We start from the raw sequence: 26,966 nt of genomic DNA, 5'->3' as shown, positions 1-26,966 counted from the left end.
TGTTAATTATTCTTTCCCCCCAAAATCCATTTAAATTAATATATAACTTTATAAATATGTTCACACATACACTACCTACGTCCCCTCATGCACCAACCACCTGTGTGTGTGCACGTATGTCATTTTGTTTTTGCTTTTCTTTTGGGGGGGCAGGAGGGAAGCTTATGCAATCACATTCTTCATTCATTCATTCATTCATTCCTACATTCAATAACTTACTGCTTATCTACTCTGCAGCCAGATCTCGTTCTAGGTTCCTTTTAAAATTCCAAAATAAACCCTAGTGCACTTTCCCCCCCTATAATATATTTTAAATGTCTGCCCTTAACAAATGAACGATTTTAACAGAAAAAAAAAATGCCGATATCACTGTTCTAGATGCAAGATAATTACAGGATCCAGAAAATACATTATTTCCGAGTGCGCTGCAGATAATGTGATGGGGTAATGAGAGTTTAAAGCCGCCTAATGGATGCTTTCTTCTCTTAGTGCTTCTGCCCTGTAATGGAAACATTTGTGCCTTTTCACTGCACAACTAATTATGTCTCTTACAGGAATATCAGAAAGTGCAGATGAGCGAAAACAAAAGGGAAGAAGTTTGCAGTGGAGAGGATTATATTTTAAAAGGCGACTAAACAGTCCCACTCCCCAATTAGTATTAGCAAATAACAGATTTAGAGACTCAGCGGCACCAGGCGCGAACCACTCAGGGCTTAAACTCAGGTCTCTAAGGCGACCTCAGGCTTCGCTCCCGCTTCTAAATTGGCCCCGCCCCGCTTTTCCACAGGCCCCGCCTCTAGACCCGCCCCCCAGGCTCCGGTTATCCTCAGTTCTCGCGAGAACGCAGTCCGGAAGTCTCGCGGCCTGAGCCTGGGGTCCGGGAGCCCACGTGGGCTGGGCTTCGGGGCTGTTTCTGTGCCCCAGAACCCGGGCGGTCCTGGGCGCTATGGGGAAGCTGCGCCGACGCTACAACGTCAAGGGGCGCCTGCAGGCGACCCCCGGCCCCTCGAAGGGCCCCCCGGAGCCGCCCCCCGTGCGGCTGGAACTAGAGGGTAAGGCGTCCCGGCCGGAGGCTGGGCCGGGGCTGGCCTGCGTCCTGCCTCCGAGACCTTGGGGCGGGGGGGACCGGGAGGAACCCCCTCTCAGATGCTCCACAGAGCGGGACACCGTGACAGTCTAATTGTAACGGTGAATTGGGGACAGTCCCGAGGCTTTCTCCCCTGTGGAGTCCGGCACGAGCTCTGAAGTTTTATTTACCCAGGGGAGGGCAGGGAGGGAACCTGCTGCAACGTGGGGCCCGAACCCTGACGTCAGGAGCCCCCCCCCCCCCCGCTCTTCCGACGGAGCCGGCCAGGAGCCCTAAGCCCTAGTTTAGTAGCATGGGGAATGTGGGCAAGAAAGTGAAGCCGTCCCATCTCTTTCTCTGGCTTCTGTTACAGTCTCCTTGCCAGTGACCCCTGAATGAGTTTTTTTCAGCCCAGACATTTCTGCGCGGATTCCTCCCTGTTGGTAGGTTCGCCCACTGTGTGCCATGATTTGTTGCAGGGGACACAACAGGAGAGTTCTTTCTGGTTTTTTTTTTTTATTTAAATCTCTGCCCTGCTGAGCTCAGATGCTGGTGGGAGGAGACACAGCTGCTCTGACACTTCGCAGCACAAAGATGGACAAGTCCAACCGGCAGTCGGAGCTAGTGGGAGTCCGACGTAGCCCACACGGAGCCCTGGGGTGGGAGCCGCAGCCTTAGATGGCAGGCAGGACAGGTGCTCCCCGACGGGCTGCCGCAGGTTGAGTAATACGGTAGCCGAATTGGGGTCTAGATTGGGAACTTTCAAACTATGACACTGAAAAGTAGATACGGGGGCGCCTGGGTGGCTCAGTGGTTAAGCCTGCCTTGGGATCGGGTCATGGTCTCAAGGTCCTGGGCTCGAGCCCAGCATGGGGCTCTCAGCTGGGCGGGGAACCTGCTTCCCGGCCTCTCTCCTGATTTGTGATCTCCGTCAAATAAATAAATAAATAAAATCTTTAGGAAAAAAAAAAAAGTAGATATGGCTTGAACTCAGCATTTAGTGCCCTGCAAAGGCTTTGGAGAATGTTGTAGTATTATGGTATTATGGAAATAGTTTTGACCTCACATCCACAGAGAGCACGACCCCGTTCTGAGGGGAGCACTGTTGCAGCAGGTTCCCTCCCTGCCCTCCGCTGACCACCATGATGGAGGTGCCCTCACTCACCATGGAGTCTGACGCGTGGTGGGTGCTGGGCAGACGAGTTGAGGGAACACTGACGGGCCTGCACCCCCATTCCTGTGTGGGCATTGGGGGGCTCACACATGGGACATGGGTGCCCATGAGAGGAGGCACAGAGCCCCCCCCCCGCCCCCCGGAGAACATGGCATTAACGTTGACCCTGGAGAACCACAGGCCTCTGTGGTCTCTGGTCCCTGGGCTGGGGGTTCAGGCATGTTTGTCTTTCCAGATAAAGACACGTTGAAAGGAGTCGATGCAAGCAACGCACTTGTTTTGCCGGGAAAGAAGAAAAAGAAGCCCAAAGCCCCTCCACTGTCAAAGAAGGAGAAGAAGCCTCTGACCAAGAAAGAGCGAAAAATGCTGCAGAAAATTTTAGAACAGAAGGAGAAAAAGAGCCAGGTACGCCTGTTCCATCAGGGTCGGCATACGGCTCCCCACACTGGGGAGAGACGGGGTCTGTGTCCCCCGGCTTGATCTCTGCCACATGAATGTCCAGTCAAACTTTCCAGAACGGGGAGGGTGGAGGCATGCTTTGTGTCTGCACAATTCCATATAGTAGTTGCTGGGCATGTGTGGCTAGTATGGTTGGAGAAAGGAATTTTTTATGTGGCTTAATTTTAATTTAAATTCGAATGGCCTCGGGGTGCCTGGGTGGCTCAGTGGGTTAAAGCCTCTGCCTTCGGCTCAGGTCATGATCTTGAGGTCCTAGGATCGAGCCCCACATGGGGCTCTCTGCTCAGCCAGGAGCCTGCTTCCTCCTCTCTCTCTCTCTGCCTGCCTCTCTGCCTACTTGTGATCTCTATCTGTCAAATAAATAAATAAAATCTTAAAAAAAAAAAATTCGAATGGCCTCTGTGGCCAGCAGCCCCCATACCTGACACAGCTCAGGAGCCTGCAGACCCTCCAGGGGCCTGCCGAGGAGTCTCCGTCAGTCTGGATGCACCCAGCATCCTTGAGGCCGGATGTTTATTAACTGGGCAGTCAGCCCATTAGCATGGTCATCTCTTCCTTTTTTGTCTTAATCATTTTGTGTCACTTATTTTTTTAACTTAATTCTGGAGAATCAACCTTTCTCCCTGCATACTTTTTTTTTGGTAAGATTTTATTTATTTATTTGACATAGAGAGAGGTCACAAGTAGGCATAGAGGCAGGCAGAGGGAGAGGGAGAAGCAGGCTCCCTGCCGAGTAGAGAGCCCGACTCGGGGCTCGATCCCAGGACCCTGAGATCATGACCTGAGCTGAAGGCAGAGAGGATTAACCCACTGAGCCACCCAGGCGCCCCTCCCTTCATACTTTTTTAAGGAACACATTTTGTAATGGGAGATTCAAACATCTACAGAAATGGAGAACCTCGTGCACTAAACTCAGTGTGTACCTGTCGCCAGCACAGCAACTGTCAATCCACGGTCCCCCAGTCATCTCCACAGCTGGCCTCTTTACCACCTTCTGGGTCAAAGCCCAGGTAGCAGAAATCTGTATCTAGGTCCCGGAGTTGCCGAAACAATCTGGATGGCTTACAGCAACAGAGATGTGTCCTGTTGTAGCTGTTGAGGCCAGGAGTCTGAAATCAATGTCCCTGTGAAGGCTGTCGGGGGGCAGCCTTCCTTCTATCCAGCTTGGGGTGGCCCCAGGCATTCCTGGCCTGTGGTCACGTCCCTCCAGTCTTGGCCCCTGTCTTCACATGGCTGTCTCCTCTCTGTGTATTTTGTAAGGACACTTGTCTTGGAATTTGGGACCAACCTGAATAATGCAGGAACTCACTTGGAGAAATTTAACATAATTAGATCTGAAGAAAACCTTTTTCCAAATAAGATCACATTCTGGGACATGGGCATATTTGCAGGGGGACCATTCAAACCCCCTATGCATAACATTTTTTCCATATATATTTCCAATTGTATCTCTAAAATAAGGACCATTTAAGATAACCACAAGACCATTAGTACACCTAAACTTCTTTAAAATATCAAATATTAAAAAAAAAAAAATCAATTATCCAGTAAGTGGTCGAATTTCCAATTGTTTCATAAATGCTCCCCTACCCCACCTCCTTTGTTTTTCTCCCTTGTCATTTGTCGAAGGAAATCAGGTTGGTTGTCTGTAGAGTTTCCCAGTGTCAGCATTTTAAAAACTTCATCTCTGTGGTAAAGTTAAGCACATTCCTTTGCCCTTCTGAATTTCCTGGAAATGGTATTTGGATCTGGGGCAACTGTGTGCATCTGGGACAGTTTTGCCCCAGAGGCCCGCTGGCCGTGTCTGAGACACCCGGTGGAGGCGTGAGACGCTGCCACGTGGCCTGCAGTGCGCAGAACAGCAGAACATTCTCTGGCCTACAGCGTCTGCGGCGCAGAGACCAAGGAACCCCAGTCTGGAGACCTTAGGCGATGCCCATATGCCTTTCTGTTGAGGTCACCACCCGGGGTCCCTGTTCACAGCCCTGACACTCAGTCCCTGGAGCCCTTGGCACAGGGAGGCTCACTTTCCTTCAGGGGTGTCCTTTTCCAAAATCCTGTACTGTATTTTCTCCCACCGTTCTGTACCTGGTTTTTCCTTTTCTTGATTGCAAAGCACACAGATGGAAGCACGTATAGAAGTGCATCTACCTGATTTCAAGAGGAGCAAAACTCAGTCGCTCACCAGGGGAAGGAGGCCAACTGTCCCTGTCCCCACGTGCTGCTGTCTTGAAGGCAGTGCGGGGAACACTCGCAGGCGCAGCAGAGCCTCCCCTCCCTGGGAGACAGCGGGGGAGCGCCCTGTTGCACACACAGGCCCGCCTTTATTCAGTCTCCCTCGGATGGGCGGATGGTGGGTGATCTCTCCAGACACGGTACGGCAGGGACAGTCTGCTCCATCTGGCGCCAGACTCCGTCCTGCGGTATAGAAAGCCACCCTGGGGGATGCCTAGGTGGCTGAGTCAGTCGAATATCTGCCTTCAGCTCGGGTTGGATCACCGGGAGGCAGGACCGCCATGCAACACTCATAATGTGACCTTTAAGGTTAAAAAGACCAGTTGTTCGCGAGGCCAGAATCTGATGTAGAGTCTCGCTTCCTGTCCAATGAGAGGGTCATCCTGCCTGATGTCTAATGCACTTGTTTCCTTCCCCAGCGAGTGGAGATGCTGCAGAAATTGAGCCAAGTCCAGGTTTCGGAAGCCGAGCTGCGACTGTTCTACACCACGTCCAAGCTGGGTACGGGGGACCGCATGTACCAGAGCAGAGAGTGAGTGCGCCGGGCCCCCTGCCAGTGCCCTGGGGGCGGGCTTGAGTGGTGGAAGGACAGAGGACAGACGTGGGCAGCGGCCCAGAGGCTCCCAGGACCCCGGCTGCGGGGTTTCTCCACCCAGCCACGATGGGGTTTCCTGCAGGGCAGAGTCCTGGTCTTAAGCACTGTGCGTATTTATGGCTGCTGTGAGTGCAAACTATGTCCCAGGCTCTCCTCTCGGCCCTGGGGGTAGAGGGGTGCACAAGAATAGAATAATAAGTAAGCTTACAGTCTCATGGTGGGGAGATGGGCAAGAACCAACTGACTCCATCTGTGTCTAGTGCTGGCAGGCACGAGGCAGAAAGTAAAGCAGGGAAAGAGGGTGAAAGGAGATGGGCCGGTCTCCCCGCTGGGTGACGTCTGGGTCAGGTGAGGGAGAGTGTACATGCTGGGAGCAGGGAGGCAAGTACAGAGGCCCTGGGGCGGGAAGGGGTATGGCCGTGGTGGGGTGTATAGCAACACAGAGCTGTGTCGGGTTGACTGGCCCATTGTAGGGCTTTCGTGCCTGTCCTTTGGCTGTCCCGGCAGGAAGTCTGACAACACCGAAGCCCAGGGGCAGGAGAAGATCAGCAGCCTCAGCGGGGCTAACCGGAAGCGCTATCACCAAGAGTCGGAGGAGGAAGAGGAGGAGGACTATGAGTCCTCAGCAGAATCTGAACCAGAGGAGGCCCCTGTCGCTGAGCTGGTGAAGGCTGGGGCCGGGGCACTGCCAGCTGCACCAGGGGTTGGCACTGGAAGTCCAGGGCCCAATAGCCAAGGCTGTCTGGCCGGAACTACCTCGGCACCTCCAGCAGCAGCCTCCACGCTGGCCAGGCCCCCGGCGAAGCCCGCCGTCTTCATCCCTGTGAACCGCACCCCCGAAATGCAGGTTCGCTGCTCTGGTGTTGGTGATGAGTGCTCAGGCTAGCACAGTGTGGGGTCGAGGATGTGGTGGGGGCACCCCTGGGGCTCAAGCAGGTCGCATTACTTCCTGTGCCCCAGCGGCCTCTCCTGGAACAGGGACAACTGCCTACCTGGGGGGTCCTGGGGGGTTGTCATAGAGACTGACGTGTGCCTACAGCAGGCCCGGCACAGGGCAGGCCTACTTCTGTCATCACCGGCTCACCGTCACCCTCGGCCTCTGACCATGGGTCCCTGTCCCAGGTGACCACTCACCAGGACAAGAGCACGGGCTGTGCAGTCCATTGACTTGAAGTGGACATCTGGTTCCACCACTTTCTCGCCCATTCCCGGGCCTCCCTTTCTTCATCTGCAGAACGGGGTGGGGGCAGGGGGAGCAGGGGGCCTCCACCTCGGTGCCCGAGTGTGTGCGGGTGGCCAGGCCCTGGAAGTGCGATGCTCTGTAGCCTCCGGCTATCAGCACAGCAGAGGACATGGGCGGGGACAGGAGCCGTGTCGGAAAGGATCAGGGGCCGTGAAGGGAGAGAACAGGAGGGCCTGGGAAGCTGTCTAGGGCAAGTGCTAAGAACCCCCCGGGAGCCGAGGAGAGGGGCTGTCCCACACTCAGAACCGCCGAGCTGAGTCCCTGAGGCAGGAGGCTCCCTGGGCCTGAGAGGGTCAGTTTCAGACCGCAGATTGTATAGTGGAAGCCGGGAGAGGTGACCAGCTCCTTTTTTTTTTTTTTTTAATGGGAAAAAAAGAAAGAAGATACCAGTGCTATGTTCTACATAAGAATAAGTAGTATTTATTGAAACTGGTTTCAGTTACAGGTGCATTTATGTCCTTACATATGGTTAGAGCAAGCTGGCTGACTTTTCTTTTTGAGCGAGGGAATGTGTAACTGGGGGTGGGGCAGAGGGAGGGGGCAGGGAGAATCTTTTTTCTTTTTTTAAAGATTTTCTTTATTTATTTGACAGAGATCACAGGTAGGCAGAGAGGCAGGCAGAGGGGTGGGGGAAGCAGGCTCCCCGCTGAGCAGAGAGCCCGATGTGGGACTCGATCCCAGCACCCTGAGATCATGACCTGAGCCACCCAGGTGCCCCGGGAGAATCTTTTTTTTAAAGATTTTATTTATTTAGAGAGAGAGCAAGAACCCACGGCGGGTCCGGGAGGCAGGCAGGGGAGGAGCAGAGGGAAAATCCAAGCAGACTGTCCACCAGGTGCAGAGCCCCACGTGCAGGGCTCCATCCCAGGACCCTGAGATCATGACCTGAGCTGAAACCAAGAGTCAGATACCTAACCGACTTAGCCACCCAGGCGCCCCTAGATTTCCTTCCAGGTGAAGTCAGAGCTCAGTGCCATCTGCTGGCTGGTGGTGGCGTGGGGTCCTGCTTCACCCTCATGCGGGGACCCTGGCTCCACCCTCAGGTGTCCCTACTGCCCTGTCTAGTTTCGTCCTCTCTTAGTCTTTATTCACATACATGTTCCCAAGCCATCTATTACTTAAGTTTACCTGGTTTTATAAACGACATCATGTCATTTTCCCCCCCAGCCTTTTGCTTTTTTTGTTAGTTTTATGTTTCTGAGCTTTATTTATGCACCGTGGTGCACGAGCCAAAGTTCATCTGCCTGGGGGGGCATTTTCCCCCGGCTGTGTCGTGTCCTACTGTGTGAATGGAGCACAGTTCAAGTATCCTTACACGTGCAACATTTTCTCTTGGGCAGTGTTTGCACATTGACGGTCACAGCCGCCATGGGTCATGAGATCGCCAGCACTTTTTGCTTTTGAAGCAAATAGAATAGAAATAGAATGGGATGCTTTTTAACGTGAGTGTGCTTCAGAGAGTGAACGTGAGCAGTGGTTCATAAAACTTTTCCAGTATGGGAAACGTTGACCCTTGAACAACACGGCAGTTGGGGCACTGACTCTCTGCGCAGTCAGAAACCCACACGCAACTTTGAATTCCCCAAAAACTTAACCGCAAAAAGCCTGCCATTGACCAGAAGCCTTATCAATAACACGAGAGAGCCAACTGATACGTGTTTTGTGTGGTGTGTGTTACGTAACGTATTTTTACAATAAAGCAAGCCAGAGAAAAGATGTGAAGAAATCATAAGGAAGATAAAACACATCTCTAGTCCTGTACCTTTTTTTTTTTAAGTAATACCTGTGCCCAATGTGGGCTTGAACCTGTGACCCTGAGATCGAGCGTCAGATGCTCTGCTGACGGAGCCAGCCAGGCGCTCCTAGTGCTGTCCTTCATTTACAGGGAAAACATCTGTGCATAAGGAAGCAGACTCTTTGCGTTCAAACGCAGCTTGTGTTGTTCAGGGGTCAGCTGTACGTGCGTGTACGTGTGTGTGTGCGTGTGTGTAATGAGTTACCACACAAAACCTGCTCTGTGTGTGGGTTATAGGAAAGAAGGTTTGAAAGTGACTGCTCTGGGGGCATCTGGGCAGCCCAGTCGGTTAGGCATCTGACTCTCCATTGCAGTCAGGTGGTGATCTCAGGGTTACGGATCTGGGATCAAGCCCCGCACTCAGCAGGGAGTCTGCTTGTCCCTTTCCTCTGTGCCCCCTCCCTAACCCCGGAGCTCACGCACGCAGTCTCTCAAATGAATAAAATCGTAAAGTCACTGCTCTGGAGGATGTGTCTGTGGGAGGAATCGCAGAGTGGCAGGTCCTTGAATTAGATAAGATTAGTACCGGGTTGTTTACTGGAGTGATCAGATGGAAATGTAAACCCACCCACCCCGCTCCCAGCAACAGCTGAGACTGCTGTGTCTCAGGGGGGCTCCTCTGTCCCAGCTAAGCCTTCCCCAAGAACTTCCACTCTGACCCAGAAGGACCCCGCCCATGTCTCTGTCTCCTGGGGGCTGTGACTCTGTGTCCCGCTCCTCAGCGGTCAGGGTTCACCCGTTCCCCTGTGGCAGGGCGTCATCAACTTGATAGGAAGCTTGCAGCATCCACATGCCCACGGACACCTTTCCAGAAACCGTGTCAACCTTGATAGTCCTACTGACCCCCAGTTCCCTGAGCACTGACTTCTTCTCTTCCGCCAGGAAGAGCGGCTGAAGCTCCCCATTCTCGCCGAAGAACAAGCGATCATGGAGGCCGTTGCTGAGCACCCCATCGTCATCGTGTGTGGGGAGACTGGCAGCGGGAAGACCACGCAGGTGCCGCAGTTTCTCTACGAAGCAGGCTACAGCAGGTGGGGGCTGGCCGCACGGTCCTCTGAAGGTTCTTCAGGTGACAGTGGAGCTGTGATTTCCAAAAGTTATTCCGAACACGAGCTCCCACGGATCTAGTCCTAGCTTTGCCATTTATGTGCTGTGTGGCGTTGGCCGAGCTCCTTAACCTCTCTGGGCCTCTGCGTCCTCAGTTCTGAGATAAGGACAGCCATGGCACCTACTTCACAGGGTATGTAGGTGAACAGAGGGAATTTGCATAAAATGCTTAGATTGGTCCCTGGCATGTGGGGCAGTGTGTTTGCTGATGTCTCCTCCTGTTGGCACTTTTGATCCGTGTGTGCATCATGGGTCCCCAAGACCACCCCAGCTTCACAGATTTGCTGGGAAGGTTCATGGGACCCAGCCTGTAGCTGTACACGTAAGTGTTTTACTAGAGCAAAAGAGCACAGAACACAGCCAACAGAGGGGAGAGGCACAAGGGGTGAAGTCTGGCGGATCCAGGCCACGGGCTTCCAGAGCCCTCTCCCAGTAGACGGAGCGGGGGGGTGTTTGTTGTGGTCACCTTGGCACCCTCTGCCCGGGACACCCCTGAGTCCCAGGTGCCCAGAAGATGAGCAGGTGGTCCAGCATCAGCCGCGTTGTTTGTGCAGACAGCCCGGGTACACGACCAGGAGCCCTCCTGAAACTCCAGCCCTGGATGCCAGCCACCTTCAACCCAGTACGCTGACCCTCCTAAGGAGAGCAGCTTACTATGTTAATTGTTCTGTGCACAGCCCAGAATCTGGCCCCTAGCCCTTGGCAAGCTCTGTGTCGAAAGGAGCACATTCTCTGCTCCCCCCGGGCCCCGTTTTGGCAGCAGCTGTCTGGTTTTCATCGGGCCGTGACCGCCGAAGCATCTGTGTGCTGAGCGGCGGGCCGCTCCCTTGTGCTGTTCGGAGGTGCCTTGTCTGGTGCCCGTCCCATTCCCCCCGCCGAGAGGGCCGCTCCGCATGCTGGATCCTGACATGGAACGTGGGCGGCTTGGGGATGGACGCGCGGCCGGAGCGCCGCTGATGCGCCCGTCCTGCTCTCCCTCCCCCAGTGACAACAGCATCATCGGCATCACGGAGCCCCGCCGAGTGGCTGCCGTGGCCATGTCCCAGCGAGTGGCCAAGGAGATGAATCTGTCACAGAGGTGAGGGCTCTGCCTCCTGGGGGAGGGGTGAGGGTGGCCCCTGGCCTTGCTGGTGGGCCCCGTCGGTCCCAAGGGCGCTGGGTGGGAGTGTTGCTTCCGCATCTGAGCACGGGGGGCTGCTCGTGCAGGAAGGCTTCCCATCCCCTGGACAGTAGGACGTCCTGGGCGGGGGCCGCAGAGCACGGACAGGGCATCCAGGCCCCTGTGCTCCCTTCATGCACAGGGCACTGAGGACCCTTCTGGGGGTTCAGGGATGGAGCAGAGCCAGGGGGCGGGACACAGTGGGCAATGATGAGTGCTCGTGCAGGCGAGTTATTTTAGGCAAAGCTCCTGAGCGCAGATCGTCTGCTGCTGGTGAGGCTGTGGGACGTGATTTGGACGACAGAACGAAGCCAGCACAGTGCTTGCTTGAGGCTGTCTCGGGGCCGCGTTTAGAATGCGCCTGCCTAGCCCCAGCCTAGACTGTGGTCTTCGGCTTCAAAGAGGTGGCACGTCCAGTGTGGTCTAAAGCTGAGAAAGCACCAAAGCATGTAGAGTGGCCCTCATCTGGCTTGTTAGTGAACGTGGGCAGAGCAGCACCTGCACCCCGGGACCGGCATGCAAGCGAGGGGTGGGGGGGTGGGGGGAGGTGCCGCAGCGTGTTTCCTGCGGATCCTTCCAGACAGTTGCAGGCACGGACAAGGAGCTCTGTGCATTTGTCTGTATCTCTTCCCATCTGACTTTGACAGAAATGGTTTCTACTCCCCACATCCTTTTGTGTCTTCCCTGTCGCATCAGACGGTATACGTTGAAAATGACTGTACATACAGACTTGCCCTCTTTTCTCCTCCGTTTTCGCTTTTTATCGTGAACATTTTATTATTTTTTTAAAGATTTCATTTATTTGACAGAGAAAGAGAGATCACAAGTAGGCAGAGAGGCAGGCAGAGAGAGAGGGGAGGAAGCAGGCTCTTCCAGAGAGCCCGATGCAGGGCTCAATCCCAGGACCCTGGGATCATGATCGAAGGCAGAGGCTTTAACCCACTGAGCCACCCAGGCGCCCCTATCATAGACATTTTATTTATTTATTTTTTTAATTTTATATATTTATTGGACAGAGAGAGAGATCACAAGTAGGCAGAGAAGCCAGCAGAGAGAGAGGGAGAAGCAGGCTCTGTGCTGAGCAGAGAGCCCGATGTGGGGCTCGATCCCAGGACTCTGAGATCATGGCCTGAGCTGAAGACAGAGGCTGAATCCACTGAGCCCCAGTCGTGGACATTAAACATGACACCCTGACCATGACAGCCCGGAGGAACTCTGGAGCATCCTCCTGTCCTCTTCTGAAAGGGTTCCAGAGTTGGTGGTCCAGCTCGCACTCCAGCCGCGGTCCGGGTCTGCTTGGCGTATCCTCCAGGGGGCTGCGGCGGTCCCCCTGCCCTCCACAGCACGTTGGCAACAAAGTGCGGGCCAGGCCTCTGCTGTCTGGTGTGGTGCAACCACACGGCTGCAGCTGGCCGGGGCCTGGCCTGCCTATCTCTGCAGGGTCGTCTCCTACCAGATCCGATACGAAGGGAATGTCACCGAGGAGACCAGGATCAAGTTCATGACGGATGGCGTGTTGCTCAAGGAAATCCAGAAGGTTGGTCGCTCCTCTTGTCACAAAGCAAGGCCAGCGAGCCTGGGCTGGGGAGTTTGCGTGTCCCCCCACCCCCGCCCCCAGGAAGTGAGCCGCTGGCATGGTGACCACCGGCAAAGCACTGCGCGGCATAGCACCTCTGTGTGACCTTGGGCAAGTTACTTAACCTCTCTGGGCCTCAGCTTCTCGATCTGAAAGCCTGGACTCATAACTGTTTTGAAGCAGAGATGATGCGACGCACAGAAGCCCCTCAGCACAACAGCTGGCAGGTGCTCGTTCCGTGTGGACTCACGTCACTGATTTGGTTCACAGACGTGCTTCAGCCACGAGTGTACTCCTGGCTGCGCGACGTCCACCCGGGCAGGGACCTCTGGGCAGGGCAGAGGTGATGCCTTTCTCCACCAGGATGCCAGCTGCGGTCACTGGGAATGTAGCTGTGAATGTGCTGTGATGGGGTTGAGTACGGCTCCTTTCTCTGTGGCATCTGCTGTCCCAGCACCCTCGGTTCCCCCTGCTGCCACCTCCTCATTCCTGTTCCCTGCCTGCCCTCCCTACCCTGCCAGCGCCTGGCTCGGGAAGCGGGGCTGTAATGCGTCGTAGCTGCCCTTCCTCCAGCAGTTTCTCTGCCGGGCCCGGGCCCCAGGCTGTGCGCTTTACAGATAGTGATTGTCCCAGAAACCTCCCTGTGACTCTGCGAGGTGGGTTCTGTTGCCGCAACTTAGGAATAGAGAACCCGGCACAGGGAGGCAGAGGAACTTGCCCGAGGTCACAGGCCAGGTGCTCCGGGATCCCTGCCAGCAGTGACAAGAGCTCCCGGGGTGGGAGAGTTTTGGGATGTGCGTGACCTTGGAGTGGCTCGGGCCCGGGCTGGCAGACTCACCCCACCGCCCCTCCCCCTCCCCAGGACTTCCTGCTGCCAAGATACAAGGTGGTGCTCATCGACGAGGCCCATGAGAGGAGCGTGTACACGGACATCCTCATCGGCCTGCTGTCCCGCATCGTGGCTCTCCGGGCCAAGGTAGAACCCCCTGGGCCACGCCTGCCTGCTATGGTGAAAGGGTCTCCCGAGGGCCCCCACGCCAGGGCTCTGGCCGTCGTCACCGGGTTTGTTGTCCCCTAGAGGCGCATGCCGCTGAAGCTGCTCATCATGTCGGCCACGCTGCGGGTGGAGGACTTCACGCAGAACCAGCGGCTCTTCCCCCAGCCGCCGCCCGTCATCAAGGTAGTGCCGGGGCCAGAGCCTCGGGCGGGCGAGGGCAAGCAGGGCCTGGCGGCGGGGATGGTGGGACACCTGGTTGGCGGAGGCCGAGCATGGGGGGGGGCGTGGGGGTGGCCTCTCTGCCGGTGGGGGCCCGACTCCGGGCGGTGAATGCGGGCCGGCGTTAGGGAGCTCCAGGGGCAGGTAGGTCGGGGAAGGCAGGAGGCGCCAGGCTGTGGCAGAGGCTCAGTGCACGGCCCCGGTGCACCCCTGGGGTGCATCCCAGGTGGAGTCCCGGCAGTTCCCGGTGACCGTGCACTTCAACAAGCGGACCCCGCTAGAGGACTACAGTGGCGAGTGCTTCCGGAAGGTCTGCAAGATCCACCGCATGCTGCCGCCAGGTGAGGCCTTGGGGACCAGACAGGCCGGACCTGCCCTCCGAACCCCCGGGGTGCAGATGAGCCGCCGTGAGCATCCTCGTGCGGGCTTTGGTTGGCGTCCCTCTCCCCTGGTCTTCTGTGCCCATGCCCGGGGAGTCAAATAGCGGGTTGTGCAGCACTTTCCAGCTCCCTGTCACATGTTCTGGCCTGGGTCTCAGCTGCTGTGACCGGGTCTTCCTCGTGCCCAGCTCTCAGCGGACGGGGAAGACGATGCTTGCTCTGTGAGCACATGGATAGCGGGGGGTCTCTTTCTTGGCGCAGGCGGCATCCTGGTGTTCCTGACGGGGCAGGCGGAGGTGCACGCGCTGTGCCGCAGGCTGAGGAGAGCTTTCCCACACACCCGACGCAGGCCCCCAGGTAACGCGGCAGCTCTGGGCCCTGGGAGCCGGCGGGGGGGTCAGCCTCGGCCTCCCGGCCTCACGGCTTTCCTGTCGGGGGAGCCCGTGCCTTGGGCATGGCTAGCGGCAGAGCGGCCTGACTCCGGACAGACGAACAGAGTCCTCAGCCTGCATCTGGCCTCAAGATGTCTTTCTCCTCAATCTGCTCCTGTTGCAGAGAGAGATCGAGAAGATTCAGTGGAGGAGATGCGGAAGTTCAAGAAGTCAAGGACCAGGGCAAGGAGGGCGGCGGCGGCAGCGGTGTGTAGAGGCTCGCGCAGCAGGGGGCAGCTCCGGGCTCTGAGGCTGCCTTGTTTCTCTGGTGGCCAGCAGCCCCACGTAGCTGTGTGGAGGCTAATTTAATTAAAATGAAGTAAAATTAAAATTCAGTTCCTTAGTCACTTCAGTCCATTTTAGGGGCTCAGTAGCCATCTGGGGCTGCTGGCGACAGTATTGGGCAGCACGGGTCTGGTACATTCCTACAGTGGAAGAGGTTCTACAGGGCGGTGCTGCTCAGAGGCTGCAGGGTGCGCTGTGATTTGAAGTGTTTACGGTTCCCTGTGCTGTGGGCCAGGAGGACGCTTCTAGAAGGCCAGCCCTAAGCACCTGACCTGGGCCTGTGAGATGCTCTGGGAGGGCTCGGGGTCCCTGGTGTTGCCTGCAGAACCGGGGCGGGGGTGCTCTCCCCCGGCATCTGCACATTGTCGTCATGGATGCGTGGGTAACAGCATCCTTGTTTGGAGGTCACTAACCCCCATGCTGTGTTTGGGACCCGCCGGGCGGCGCTCTAAGTGCCTCCTGCATGCTGAGTCCGTCTTCACAGCAGGCCTGTAGCCGAGTGAGATAGTCCTGTGGTTAGCCCCAACGATACAGCGAGGAGGGCTGCTGGAGCTGCCTGAGGCCTCGTGGCTCCGGGGTCGGGGGATGGGGCCTTGCACTTCGACGCGCTTGTCTCTCCTGCCCGTGACCTGCATCTCCTGCAGTCTGTGGTTCTGACGTCTTGTTTGCCGTAGGCACTGCCCCAGATCAGTTTGGACAGCTACTCGGTGTTGCCAGCAGGCGAGGGTGACGAGGACAGGGAGGCGGAGATGGACGAGGAGGAGGAGGAGGCCCTGGGCTCCGACCTTGACCTGGACTTGGGGGACGACGGAGAAGATGGAGGTGTGCCCCGGGCAGGGCCCCTACTCATGGTCCTTCGGTCGTTCGTTTAGCAGGTGTCTCTTGAGCGTTTGCTGTGTACCAGGCCCCGTTGTTAGGCCCAGACATCTTTGTCTCGAGCCTCAAGAGAGCTGGGCTTTCTGCCGCTTTGTGCCTACTGTTTGCTGAGCTCTTTCAACTGCCTGACAAAGCAGAACCTCAAATATTTGTAGTGTTAATTGTAACGGGGGTGCTCGGCTTTGCTGGATAAATGGAGGCTTCAGGCCTGGCTGGGAGGGCTGCCTAGTTCTAGGGCCCCTTGTTGGCAGAGGATTGCGGGGCCTCGTGGGGTTGCCCGAGGGCGTCTGGTGGCCAGACCTCTGAGGAGATCCTACAGCAAAGCGGCATTCCCCACTGGGAATGAGGTGGGGATCGTGGAGCTTCTGACTCCGAGCCAGACTCTGCTCACCCACTGTGCTGTCCAGAGCGTGGAGAACAGATCAGGGGCTGCCGGGCGGTCTGAGGTGGGCGCCTGCCGGGGGCGTCTGGGAGAGCCAGCGGGCCTCTGCTTTCCGGCAGGTGAGCAGCCGGACGCCTCGCTCCCCCTCCACGTGCTCCCGCTCTACTCTTTGCTGGCCCCCGAGAAGCAAGCGCAGGTAACAACAGCCTGGGGCCCGGGGTGGATGCTGGCTGGGTACTTGGCTGGGGCCCCCCCGAAGGGCCCTGGGAGAAGGGCAGGTTGGGCCCTGGGCTGTCCTCGTCATCAGTGGTTTGATCAACACCCCCAGTTTTAGAAGGAAGTTGGGATCTCTTTGGAGAACAGGAATGCCTCCCTGCGTCCATGCTGAGAAACACTGTGACCTGAGGCAAGGAGAGGGCTTGTCCCCCTCGCCACCTCTGCGGTCCCACTAGCCTGGCTAATTCTCTATGATTAAGGGGCGCCAGGATGGCTCAGTGGGTTAAAGCCTCTGCCTTCAGCTCAGGTCATGATCTCAGAGTCCTGGGATCGAGCCCCGCATCGGGCAGGGAGCCTGCTTCCCCGATCTCTCTGCCTGCTTCTCTGCTTACTTGTGATCTCTGTCTGTCAAATAAATAAATTTTTTTAAAAAATCTTTAAAAAATTCTCTGTGATTAAGAGAGAGTTCCTGGCTTCTTGGCCCCTCTCCCACCCCCCACCACCCATCTGTCACATGAATTCTTTCCTGATTCTGGTGGTTTTTTGCTGCTTCCCCACCCCCATAATCCCAGGTCTTCCAGCCTCCCCCAGAGGGGACACGGCTGTGTGTCGTGGCCACCAACGTGGCCGAGACGTCCCTCACCATCCCGGGCATCAAGTACGTGGTAGACTGTGGGAAGGTCAAGAAGCGGCACTACGACCGTGTCACCGGCGTGTCCTCCTTCCGAGTCACCTGGGTATCCCAGGCCTCAGCCGATCAGCGGGCGGGCCGAGCGGGCCGGACGGAGCCGGGCCACTGCTACAGGTGGGCCTCCCTGGGCCTCTCCAGTGATGCGGGGGGTGGAGGGGCACTGCAGCAGCCACCAGCATGGAGCAAAGAACGGGGGTTCCCTCCCCAGGCTGCAGCGGGTACTGTCCTACTGGAGATGGTCCTTGGGCGGTTCTGTGGGGCCTCGTTGGTGCTCAGTTGGCTACTGACTCAGTAGGTGACTTAATTTGTAGTGGCTGTGTTTTCGTGTTACTTTGTGACAACTTCGTGGTGGTGAAATTAACCTACCATAAATGTCACCGTTTTGAAGCCTGCCGTTCGGGGGGCTGTAGTGTTGGCGGCGGTGTGTGGCGTCTCCACAGCCCGTTCCCGGTATTCTCATCACTGCCCCTTCCTGTCCCCACTCTTGGATGGGTGTCTCCATCTCCCTGGGTCTGTCCCAGGGGAGGGGTTGCTGGGTTCCGTGGCGGCTATGCTGCTCCGGCTGGGACCCGCTGCGCTGTGTCCCCCAGCCGCTACACCATGTGGCCCTCCCACCCGCCGTGCATGGAAGTTTTCCCTGGTTGCCCCATGTTCTCTCCAATACCTGTTAGTTTTCCATTTTTTAAAGACTGGAAGTGTGCTGCGGTGGCACGTTGTAGTCCTGGTTTGCGTGTCCCTGATGGCTGGTGACCCTGCGTGTCTTTCCCCATGCATTTTGGCCATTTATCTGTGTTCTTTGGAGAAATGCTTTTTCAGATCTCTTGCTTGTTTCTTAGTAGGGTTACTTGTCCTTTATTGTGGAGCAGAAAGAGTTCTTTTCCTAATCTGGACAGTAAAGCCTCCTTAGAGGTGCTGTTGGCAAGTGTGCTCTTGCAGCTTTTGTCCTTTTAATTTTTGATAGTTTTATTGCTGGTTTTGTTGATATTTCAAATTATGAAAAGGAAATTGAGAAATGGTGCACAAAAACCTAGGGAGAAGTGACCGTGGTTGCTGTTTGCTGGGGACTGGGCTCCAGGCGCCACTCTCCGTCCCTCACGTGGAGGCTGACCCCTCTGAGTCCGCACCTCGGGGCAGGGACACAAGGCAGTGGGTGGGGCGTGGGGACACGTGCCTGTCCTCCGGGGCCGGTGGAGATCCAGTGCCGGGTGGCTTGGCCGAGTTCCCTTTCGGTTTATTGATACAATAATTCCATTATGTTGGCACTTCTCTTGGCCCAGGCTCTATTCGTCTGCAGTTTTTGGTGACTTTGAGCAGTTTCCTCCTCCTGAAATCAGCCGGAGGCCCGTTGAAGACTTGATCCTTCAGATGAAAGCACTCAACATTGAAAAGGTCAGCGGTGGCCCCAGCCCTGCCCGTACCCCACGGAGCTTCCCGCACGCTGTGTAGACACAGCTCCCCCCCGGCATGGCCGGCTCCCGAGACCCCCTGCCTCCCCAGGACTGCACCCTTCCCAACACCCAGAGCACCTGCCCACGGCACAGAGGGCTGTTGCTGTCCATGGACTTCCAGAATGTTCTGTTGACTCAATCCTCTGGCGACAGCAGCATCCTCACGATGCCCCTGTCCAGGGGTCCCCCACCTTTCTGCTGTTCCAGGGAGCGTGGTGCAGGCAGACAGAGACCCTGGGCCCATTACTAGTCATTCCCGATCCTTCCTCCCCAACCCCGAGTCTCCATGGCTTTGTCTGCTTCGGACATTTCATGTAAATGGAGTCATTCCTATAAATGTCTTCAGCGGTCACCCCTATGGTGGCATGTGTCCGCACTTCAGTCCTTTCCGGCTGAGTCCTGCTCCATCCTGGGGCCCGGCCACGTACCGTCTAGCCATTCACCTGTCGATGGGCGCCTGTGTTGTCGCCACCTGTGGCCGTGAGCGCCAGAGCAGCTGTGGACGCGGGTGTGTGCGGATTTGCTAGAACACTAGTCTGGAGTCGTTCACCCTCTCTCAGCTGCCACCGCCCCTGAGCCCGGTCCCCCCCTCCCCTCACTGTCATGCGGGTACGCCGGTCTCCGTGCTCACTCCCGGGTCGTCCGGGCCCTTCCGGCATAGGCAGAGCCCTTGTCGTCTGCTTTCTTGGTCTCTGGGGCCAAGAACGGCCGTGGCGCACATGAGGTGCTCAGTACATGCTATCGAGCGCGTGGATCGTATAAAGGAGGGGGCACTTGGGGTTCCCCTGGCTCACAGACAAGGAGCGTCCCTGGGGTCCTTTCTGAGTGTCGGGGCCGTGAGTGGTGTCGGGACAGGTGCGGGAGCGCTGTCCTCCTGCCCGGCCTGCCGTGCCGGCCCCCGCGTTCTTGCTTGCTTCTCTGCAGTCCAGCTGCCCCTCCACTTCTCCCCCTGCCCAGGTCATCAACTTCCCCTTTCCAACGCCTCCCTCCGTGGAGGCCCTCGTGGCCGCCGAGGAGCTGTTGATCGCACTCGGTGCCCTGCAGGCGCCCCAGAAAACAGAGAGGTAGGTAGGGTCGGGGCGGGGGGAGCCAAGAGCCAGTTCCCAGCCCCGTTCTCAGCCCTCTGCCTCCTGAGCTGCCCTGAGCACCAGGGCCGCAGAGTCGCAACACCTCTCACCCCACCCCTCCACCGCATATCCCCCTCCTCCAGCATGAAGCAGCTGCAGAGGTCCCGGCTGAGCTGCCCCATCACTGCACTGGGCAGGACCATGGCCACGTTCCCCGTGGCGCCCCGCTATGCCAAGATGCTGGCACTGAGCAGGCAACACGGCTGTCTGCCCTACGCCATCACCATTGTGGCCGCCATGACTGTCCGCGAGCTGTTCGAGGAGCTGGACAGGTGGGCACGGGGTTGGGGGCGCTGCTCAGGCCAGTGGGGGCTGCTCTGTGCTGAGCGGCAACCGGGAGCCCGGCCTCCAGGGGGAGTCACTGGCACGTCGGGTGGCCTCATGCTAGTGCTCGTCCGCTCTGAGCCCAGCGGCGTTCAGAGCCCTGCAGAGTCCGGTCTTCTCTTGGGGAGCCCATAGAGCCTGTAATGACCAGGAGCCCAGGCTCTGGCCCAGACCCCCTGGTTCCAATCTCCCTCCGCTACTCCAGGCTGTGTGGCTTCAGGGGGGTGACTTCACCTCTCTGGGCCTCACCTTTCCCATCTGGAAAATGGGGGTGAGACAAAAATAATAATGGAGTTGTTGTCGGGGTTAAAGTAGTTAACACGAGCTAAGGGCTCCAAACTGTGTCTGCCGCACGCTCTAACCCTGGCGTTGGCGCCTCTCTACGGGCCGGGGAGCTGCGACAGTGATCACTGACCCAGGCCGCCCTCGGTGGCTGGGACGGCAGCATTGGTTGTTGGATTCTTCGTGATCAGGTCTCTAGATCTGATCTAGAGAATGGTTGGCTTAGGAGAACGCACATTTTTCGTCTCCTGGGCTACAGGTGGTGAATTTTATGTCCAAGATCGTAACCGTGTTAGTCAGTGGCTCCCCCTGGGATTTTTCTCTGCCCCTGCCGCTTCGAGGGCAGCCAGGCCAACAGCGGTAGCCCGGGTGGGGGTGTGTGTTTGCAGACCTGCGGCCAGCGACAGCGAGCTCGCCGGGCTGAAGGCCAAGCGGGCCCGGGTGGCCCAGATGAAGAGGATCTGGGCAGGGCAGGGCGCCTCTCTCAAGCTCGGAGACATCATGGTGCTGCTCGGTGCGTGCCCCCTGCGGCCTGGAGGGGTGGCGGAGGTCCGGCAGGCCTGGGGCAGGGCAGCACGCGAGTGCCCCCTCATCCGCAGGTGCTGTGGGAGCCTGTGAGTACTCCGGCTGCTCCCCCCAGTTCTGTGAGGCCAACGGGCTTCGGTACAAGGCCATGGTGGAGATCCGGCGCCTGCGGGGACAGCTGACCACTGCAGGTAGCGTCCCCCATGCCAGCCTCTGGCGGCTCCCCAGGTCCCCCATCTCTGGCGACACCGGCAGAGAACTTGACCGTTCTAACGATGAAAGTTGTTTTGAGCCGCGTTCACCCCGCACCATTAATCCCCATTATCCACGGAGTCCACATCTGCAAATTCACCTGCTCGCTGAGATTGATCCGTAACCCCCGAATTGGTCCTGGCCACTTCTGGGCCGTGCGGGCCGAGGGAGGGTAACGTGCAGTCCCTCCCACGAGGCCTTTCCCCGGCTCCTCTGTTCCTTAGTAACATCCCTAGGGCGGGCCTGGAGCTGCTCGCTGCATCTTCCCCGCAGCCCCTGAGGCCCTGTAGTCCCATCTTGGGTTCCCTCCCTTGCATCAAGTGGAGCCCCTCTGGGGAGGCAGGGAGCGGCTGGCGGTGCGGTCCCCCTCTTCCTGCCCCTGGGCTGAGCTGGTGGAGCTCGTCTGCCTTCTGTTCTTGGGCCTGCGTTCTTTCTTCTTCTTTCCTTTTTTCTCTTTATGTTAAACAACATGTATTCTGCCAAAGGTTTTGTAGAAAAGACAAGAGGAGGTTTATCCGGTAAATCTCAGAACATAGTTTTCTTCCAAGTGTGAGCCTCCCGTACTCCCTGCTCTGCCCCTCCCGAGCTGCAGGGCCCAAAGCCCCCTTCTTTATACCGTCCACAGCTTCAGCCCGTCCTCCTCCTCCTCCCCTCGCCCCTGCGGAAGGGTGAGGCCTCCCCTGATCTCGTGCCTGCCTTGGCTCCCTGCAGAAGCTCGAGCGAGACAGTCTTCGCCCTGTGGTGCGCACCCAAGGATGAGAAATTCACCTACTCGCCGAGACTTATTTGCAACCCCACTCATCGGGTCCCATCCAGACACACGTGTCTTGCACTCGGGCCAAGGGGATGGTCCACGCCCGCCCAGCGGGTTCTCCCTTAGCGCCTCCCTGCTGCTGCCCGCTGAGGACTTGGGGTTTTGTCCTAAGGAGGAGAAGGGCATGGGTTTGGGGCAGGCAGCTGAGGGCTTTGTCTCCCCCAGCAGCCTCGGTGGAGAGGAGCCAAAACAAGTAGGCAGGAGTGTCTGGAGCTCCACAACGTGGAGTGGTGTGAGGTCAGGGCAGAGGAAACCGCGGCTCCCACTGTCCTCATACCTGGCTTTCCTCGCAGTCAATACCGTGTGCCCTGAGGCCGGGCTCTTCGTGGACCCCAAGATGCAGCCGCCGTCTGAGAGCCAGGTGACCTACCTGCGGCAGATCGTGGCGGCCGGCCTGGGCGACCACCTGGCGCGCAGGGTGCAGAGCGAGGACCTGCTGGACGACACGTGGAAGAACGCCTACAAGGTCGGCGGGCGCGGGCAGTGCAGGGCGGTGCGCAGGCTGATCTCCTCGCCGGGCTCCCGGCCCCCCCGCCCTCCCCATCTTTCTGGCCTCCTGCCAGCCTGAGCGCGGGGGGGGCTGTTGGGGGCCCCTCCTCCTCACACACGAGTGCCTGCAGCCTCTGGGAAAGTCCCCGCCAAGGATCAGGGCAGGGTGTGCGGCCGGGTCACATCTTCCTTTGGGCCTTCGCTTTGCCCCCAACTCTATTTTCGTAACCGCTTAATTCAGAGAGAAATCACATGCCCTACAATTCCCCGCTTGAAGGCGTGCAGTTCCGTGGCTTTCCGTCTCCACAAGCTGCATGGCCACAGGCGCAGTCAGCTTCACGGCATCGTCAGCCTCCCCCAAAGACGCCCGAGCCCGTTAGCAGGAGCTCCCCGTTTTCTGCTCATCTCCCTGCCCCGTGAATCTGCATTCCATGTCTCCGGAAGTGTCCGTTCTGGATGTTTCACATAGTGGTCTATGTGTGGCTTGTCTCACGTGGCACCCCATCATCCGGGTGCAGCCGCGGGGCTCAGTGCTGCTCGGCATACAGACCTGCCCCACACGTGGCCACGTACAGACGCGCGCGCGGGGCCCCACCGTGGGCTGACCGCACACACTCCTGCGCTTCAGGCGGGGCGTGTAATCGAATTCACGTGGGCTCATCTCCCTGGTGTTTGTGCCTTGCCTGGACTCGTCCTCGCTCTCCGTCTCTCTGCAGACACCTCTCCTCGATGACCCCGTCTTCATCCACCCCAGCTCCGTCCTTTTCCGAGAGCTGCCCGAGTTCGTGGTCTACCAGGAAATCGTGGAGACCACCAAGATGTACATGAAAGGTAGCCGAGCTGGTGGCCAGCTCCTCGTCTGACTCTCTGCGGCTCTGGTGAGCTGTGTCACCGGGACCCTGGTTGGGGGGGTGGGACCCTGGCACCCCTCCACAGCAGTGCCGCGGCGACCCCCCCAGCCTTTCTCTTCCTGGTTCCCAGGTGTTTCAGCTGTTGAGGTCCAGTGGATCCCGGTCCTGCTGCCTTCCTACTGCCAGTTCGACAAGCCCCTGGAGGAGCCGCCCCCGTCCTACTGCCCGGAGAAGGGGCGGGTACTGTGTCACCGGGCCAGCGTGTTCTGTGAGTCAGGGTGACTTCCTGCCAGCCTCAGGTGCTGGCAGACACATGGTCCCACACCGTGCGCCCTGGGAATGGAGGTCACGGGCCGTGTCACCTCAGGCCTTCTGTCTTTTCACAGGGCGGGACCCGAGACTCCGGGACATGACTAGGGGCCTATGGGGACCCATCCCAGACCCCTGCTCACAGGCTCTTGCCTTCCAGATCGCGTCGGGTGGCCGCTCCCTGCGGTGCAGGTGGATTTCCCGGAGGGCATTGACTGTTACAAGCACTTCGCCCGCGTTCTGCTGGAAGGGCAGGTAGGCAGCCCAGCAGCTCCCCTGCTCCCTTGCCTGGGGGGGCATGGGCAGGTGAGCCGGGACCCCTCATCCCGTCCTGTGGTCTCTCCCCAGGTCTTCCCCAAGCTGGCTTCCTACCGGGGCTGCTTGTTGTCCAGCCCCAGCACGATGCTGAAGACATGGGCCAGGTACAGGCTTCCCCAGGAGCGTCAGGGTGGCACGTGGTGGGGAAGGGAGCCCACACTAGCGCCCCAGGGCCGGCCGTAACAAATGACCACCAACCAAGCGCTTTAAAACAGCAGAAATAGATTTCTCGCAGCCTTACAGTCCAGAGGTTGGCGGTGAAGGATCAGCAGGGCCGTGTTCCCTCTGCAGGCTCTGGGTGGGCGGGGGGTGGGGGGATTCTTCCTGCCTCTTCCAGCTCCTGGTGCATCCAGGCATTCCTTGGCTTGTGACCACATCCCTCCAAGGTCTGCCTCTGTGTTCACGTGGCTGTGCCTCCTTGTCTCTGGGTTTTCTCTTCTCGTAAGGACACCAGTCACCAGATGTAGGGCACACCCCAGTCCAGTACGAGCTCCTCTTAAATGATTCCATCTGCAAAGATCTTCCTCCCAAACAAGGAAATAAGGTCATGTTCTGAGGTTTTGGGGAGACTCTGGTCAGCCCATCTTGAGGTCCAGGTGTCCAGGAGACATCCTGCACACGAGCCCTGGGGGCTGCCTGCCTGCTGAGCACAGGACCCCCCTTTCCCAACAACCTTCTGCTTATCCCTGCCCTTCCCTTTTGCTTGCTTTCTGCCCACCCAGCTCCAAGCAGACACATGCCCCTTTTCCTAAGGTGACCTCCTAGTTGGTGCAAGGGGCCTGACCCATAGGCAGCAGGCAGGCGTGTACGTAGGCCAGGGTCTCCTGGGACTCAGGGTGGGGGCATGGCGCCAGGGGCCCCTGCCAGTCAAGTCGTTCCCCCGGCATTTCGGAGCACCTGCTCTGTGCCGGGCATGTCCTCATGCTAGCTGCGGAGGCTGTCACCAGAGAGAACCTAACTAGGACAGATGGCATGTGGGGCCTGGGCTACAAAGGGACAGGGGAGGACGTCCAGTGGGGTAGGGTTGGTCCAGCGGAGTCTGACCAAGCAGATGGGGACAGGGTAGGGCTGTGAGCAGAAGTACGGAGGAAGGTTCTAGGTGGGATGAGCAGCGTGTATGGTAGCAGCCTGGGTGGTAGCGCTTGAGGACCCTGTCGAAAGCCAGGGTGGGGGGTCAGAGGCAGGAAAGAGTCAAGCGTGAGAAGAGATGAAGTTGGAGGGGTGATCGAGTCTAGATCCTCTGTCTGGCCAGCACCCCCAGCATGACAGAGGCAGACTGTGCACCGTCCTAGGTGCGGCTGGCCTGGCAGTGGGGCCCGCCCCTTCCCACAGCTGCTGGGCGCAGCGATACCCTACAGCCACGTCTCCACCTGCAGGCTGCAGCCCAGGACCGAGAGTCTGCTGAGAGCCCTTGTTGCCGAGCAGGCCAGCTGCCGGGAGGCCTTGCTGGCTGCTTGGAGGAAAAGCCCCAAATGTGAGTGTCACCCGTGCCCTGTGGCCCAGGGCTCGCAGATGGACAGGTTGGGACCCACCGAGGCAACCGAGGGGTGGTGGGAGGCGCTGCTGTGCTGCGGGCACCCGGGTCCAGAGCCGCTCTGACTGTCCTCTCTCCTGCCCTCTGCAGACCTGCTGGCCGAGTACTGTCAATGGCTCCCACAGGCCATGCACGCCGACGTTGAGAAAGCCTGGCCCCCCACCTCTGACCCCTGACCCGAGGCCTGGCTGTAAGACCAGGGACTGGTCTGGGGAACCCAGAGAGCTGGCTGTGGCTGGTTTCCAGCCTGGTCGCCCTGGCCGGTGGACTGCTCCCAGGAGGCGGGCCAGGCCCCTGGAAACCCTCGCTCATCTGGGATATAAGACGTCTGGACACAGCTTGCTGCTGCCCTGGGCAGTCGGACCCCAGGGGTCCTTTTTAAAACTACTTATTATGTGGCGGAGAATGGTTTTACTTCCTGTGCCACTCTGGGGACTACATTAGTCCCTTGCGGAGTGGCAGGGCCGGAGGGGAAGCGACAGCAGGCGGTGCCCTCAGGCCCTTCCTCTGCATCCTCTCCCCAGCGGGGGTGGTGCTCCCTTGCCGTGCATCACTTTTAATAAAAATACCTGCTGTCAGAATACCTGTGTGCGCATCTAGTGGGTCTCCGTGCACGTGTCTGCTGGACACTGTCCCACCCCCACCCTGACGGGCACGTTGGGAAACTGGCCTGGGTGGGTGCACCCAGCTGTCCACCCTGCCTGTAGGGCTTGATGGCCTCTCCTTCCAGCGTTTGTCCTAAATCAATTTGTTCTGATACTATAGTATAAATGCACAAAGTCCATTAATGCAAATACGTAAATAAAGCAGCAGAGGTACATGTTTAATATTCCAGAATGACTCTCTTTCTCCACAGCCTGGCCACTAACCCCAGTGTACCCCCAAAGCGGGTCTCACCTACTCTCCCCACATTCAAGCCATCTGCAGGGTTTGCGGACCCTACCCCAGAATATGTCCAGAGCCCGTTCATGTTCCCCAGCTCCACACCCCGGATCTCAGATTCCCAGTCCCGGCCCAGCACACCTCCAGCAGCTTCTGCCCGACCATGGAGAAGACTTCCTGGCTGGTCCCCAGCATCCACCTGAGGCCTATGGTGTATTTTCCACCTGGCCGCCAGAGGGAGCCTGGGAACACATCTGATCTCGTCCTTCCACGCCAGGCCTTCTGGAATCCTTGATGCCCTCATACCCTCATTCACCAAACTCCAAGCACAGGGTTTGCTTTCTGTCCCTCTGACACAGAGCACCCCCTCCCCTTCCCAGCCTCAGGCCTCAGCAGCTGGCATTCTTCCGATTCTGCAGGTAGACCTCCCTGGCAGCTAGCGCATGGCAGCACCCATGCCAAACCCCTTTAGTCTCCAGCTATCAGTCTGTCGGCAAACCTTACCACTACTCGCCAAGTACTAGTCTCTGGAAGTCAAGGTTTGCTTGTCTTATTCAAGAACACCAGGGTACTTAGCACTATACATGGGCACAAGTAGGGGCTCAATGCATGAACACTACCAGCATTGGGCGCTGAGGAGTCACTGAATACACTGTCAGTTGCAAAACTCTCCTTAGAAATCACTGCCTTAATCCAGTTAAGAAATGGGCAGAGGATCGGAGTAGACACTTTCCCAAAGACACCCAGACAGCTAACAGACACATGAAAAGATGCTCAACGTTACTCATCATCGGGGAAACAACCACAATGAGATACCACCTCACCCGGGTCAGAGCGGCTAAAATGAACAGAAGAAACAGGTGTTGGTAAGGATGCAGGGAACAGGGAGCCCTTCGCACTGCTGGTGGGAATGAAACTGGTGCAG

General features: G+C 57.9%; 1 protein-coding gene and 1 long non-coding RNA gene across 3 annotated transcripts in view; one reads left to right on the top strand and one right to left on the bottom strand.

The window, feature by feature from the left end:
• Positions 1-26,966, bottom strand: part of LOC309847823 — a 243,159-nt gene that overhangs the window by 44,495 nt on the left and 171,698 nt on the right. The gene's annotated exons all lie outside the window — the stretch shown is intronic.
• Positions 829-25,738, top strand: DHX37 (DEAH-box helicase 37). 2 transcript variants are annotated; one of them, XM_082698601.1, is made up of 27 exons: positions 829-1,052; positions 2,476-2,645; positions 5,354-5,466; positions 6,037-6,376; positions 9,450-9,598; positions 10,660-10,752; positions 12,274-12,370; positions 13,272-13,385; positions 13,488-13,589; positions 13,852-13,966; positions 14,267-14,362; positions 14,561-14,643; positions 15,396-15,543; positions 16,099-16,175; positions 16,768-17,000; positions 18,164-18,275; positions 19,292-19,398; positions 19,545-19,733; positions 20,457-20,581; positions 20,667-20,783; positions 21,952-22,124; positions 22,864-22,978; positions 23,129-23,266; positions 23,468-23,562; positions 23,656-23,729; positions 25,002-25,099; positions 25,250-25,738. In XM_082698601.1, exons 1-27 carry the CDS (start codon positions 947-949, stop codon positions 25,333-25,335), a joined length of 3,465 nt encoding a protein of 1,154 aa, XP_082554727.1. In that variant the 5' UTR covers positions 829-946; the 3' UTR covers positions 25,336-25,738. The 2 variants fall into 2 exon arrangements, with proteins under 2 accessions (XP_082554727.1, XP_082554726.1); XM_082698600.1 differs by having other exon boundaries at positions 14,267-14,643.

The sequence above is a fragment of the Mustela nivalis genome, assembly GCF_964662115.1.
Source record: "Mustela nivalis genome assembly, chromosome: 14".
In the NCBI taxonomy this organism is placed as follows: Eukaryota; Metazoa; Chordata; class Mammalia; order Carnivora; family Mustelidae; genus Mustela; species Mustela nivalis.
This window is presented reverse-complemented; position numbering and strand designations above follow the sequence as displayed.

What these genes read in the sequence shown, in the direction of transcription:
- DHX37 (XM_082698600.1), top strand. Translation starts at nt 947, where the DNA reads ATGGGGAAGCTGCGCCGACGCTACAACGTCAAGGGGCGCCTGCAGGCG. An exon ending in GCGTTCTGCTGGAAGGGCAG is followed by an intron (nt 23,563 to 23,655) that starts GTAGGCAGCCCA and finishes GTCTCTCCCCAG; the next exon opens with GTCTTCCCCAAGCTGGCTTC. An exon ending in TTGGAGGAAAAGCCCCAAAT is followed by an intron (nt 25,100 to 25,249) that starts GTGAGTGTCACC and finishes TGCCCTCTGCAG; the next exon opens with ACCTGCTGGCCGAGTACTGT.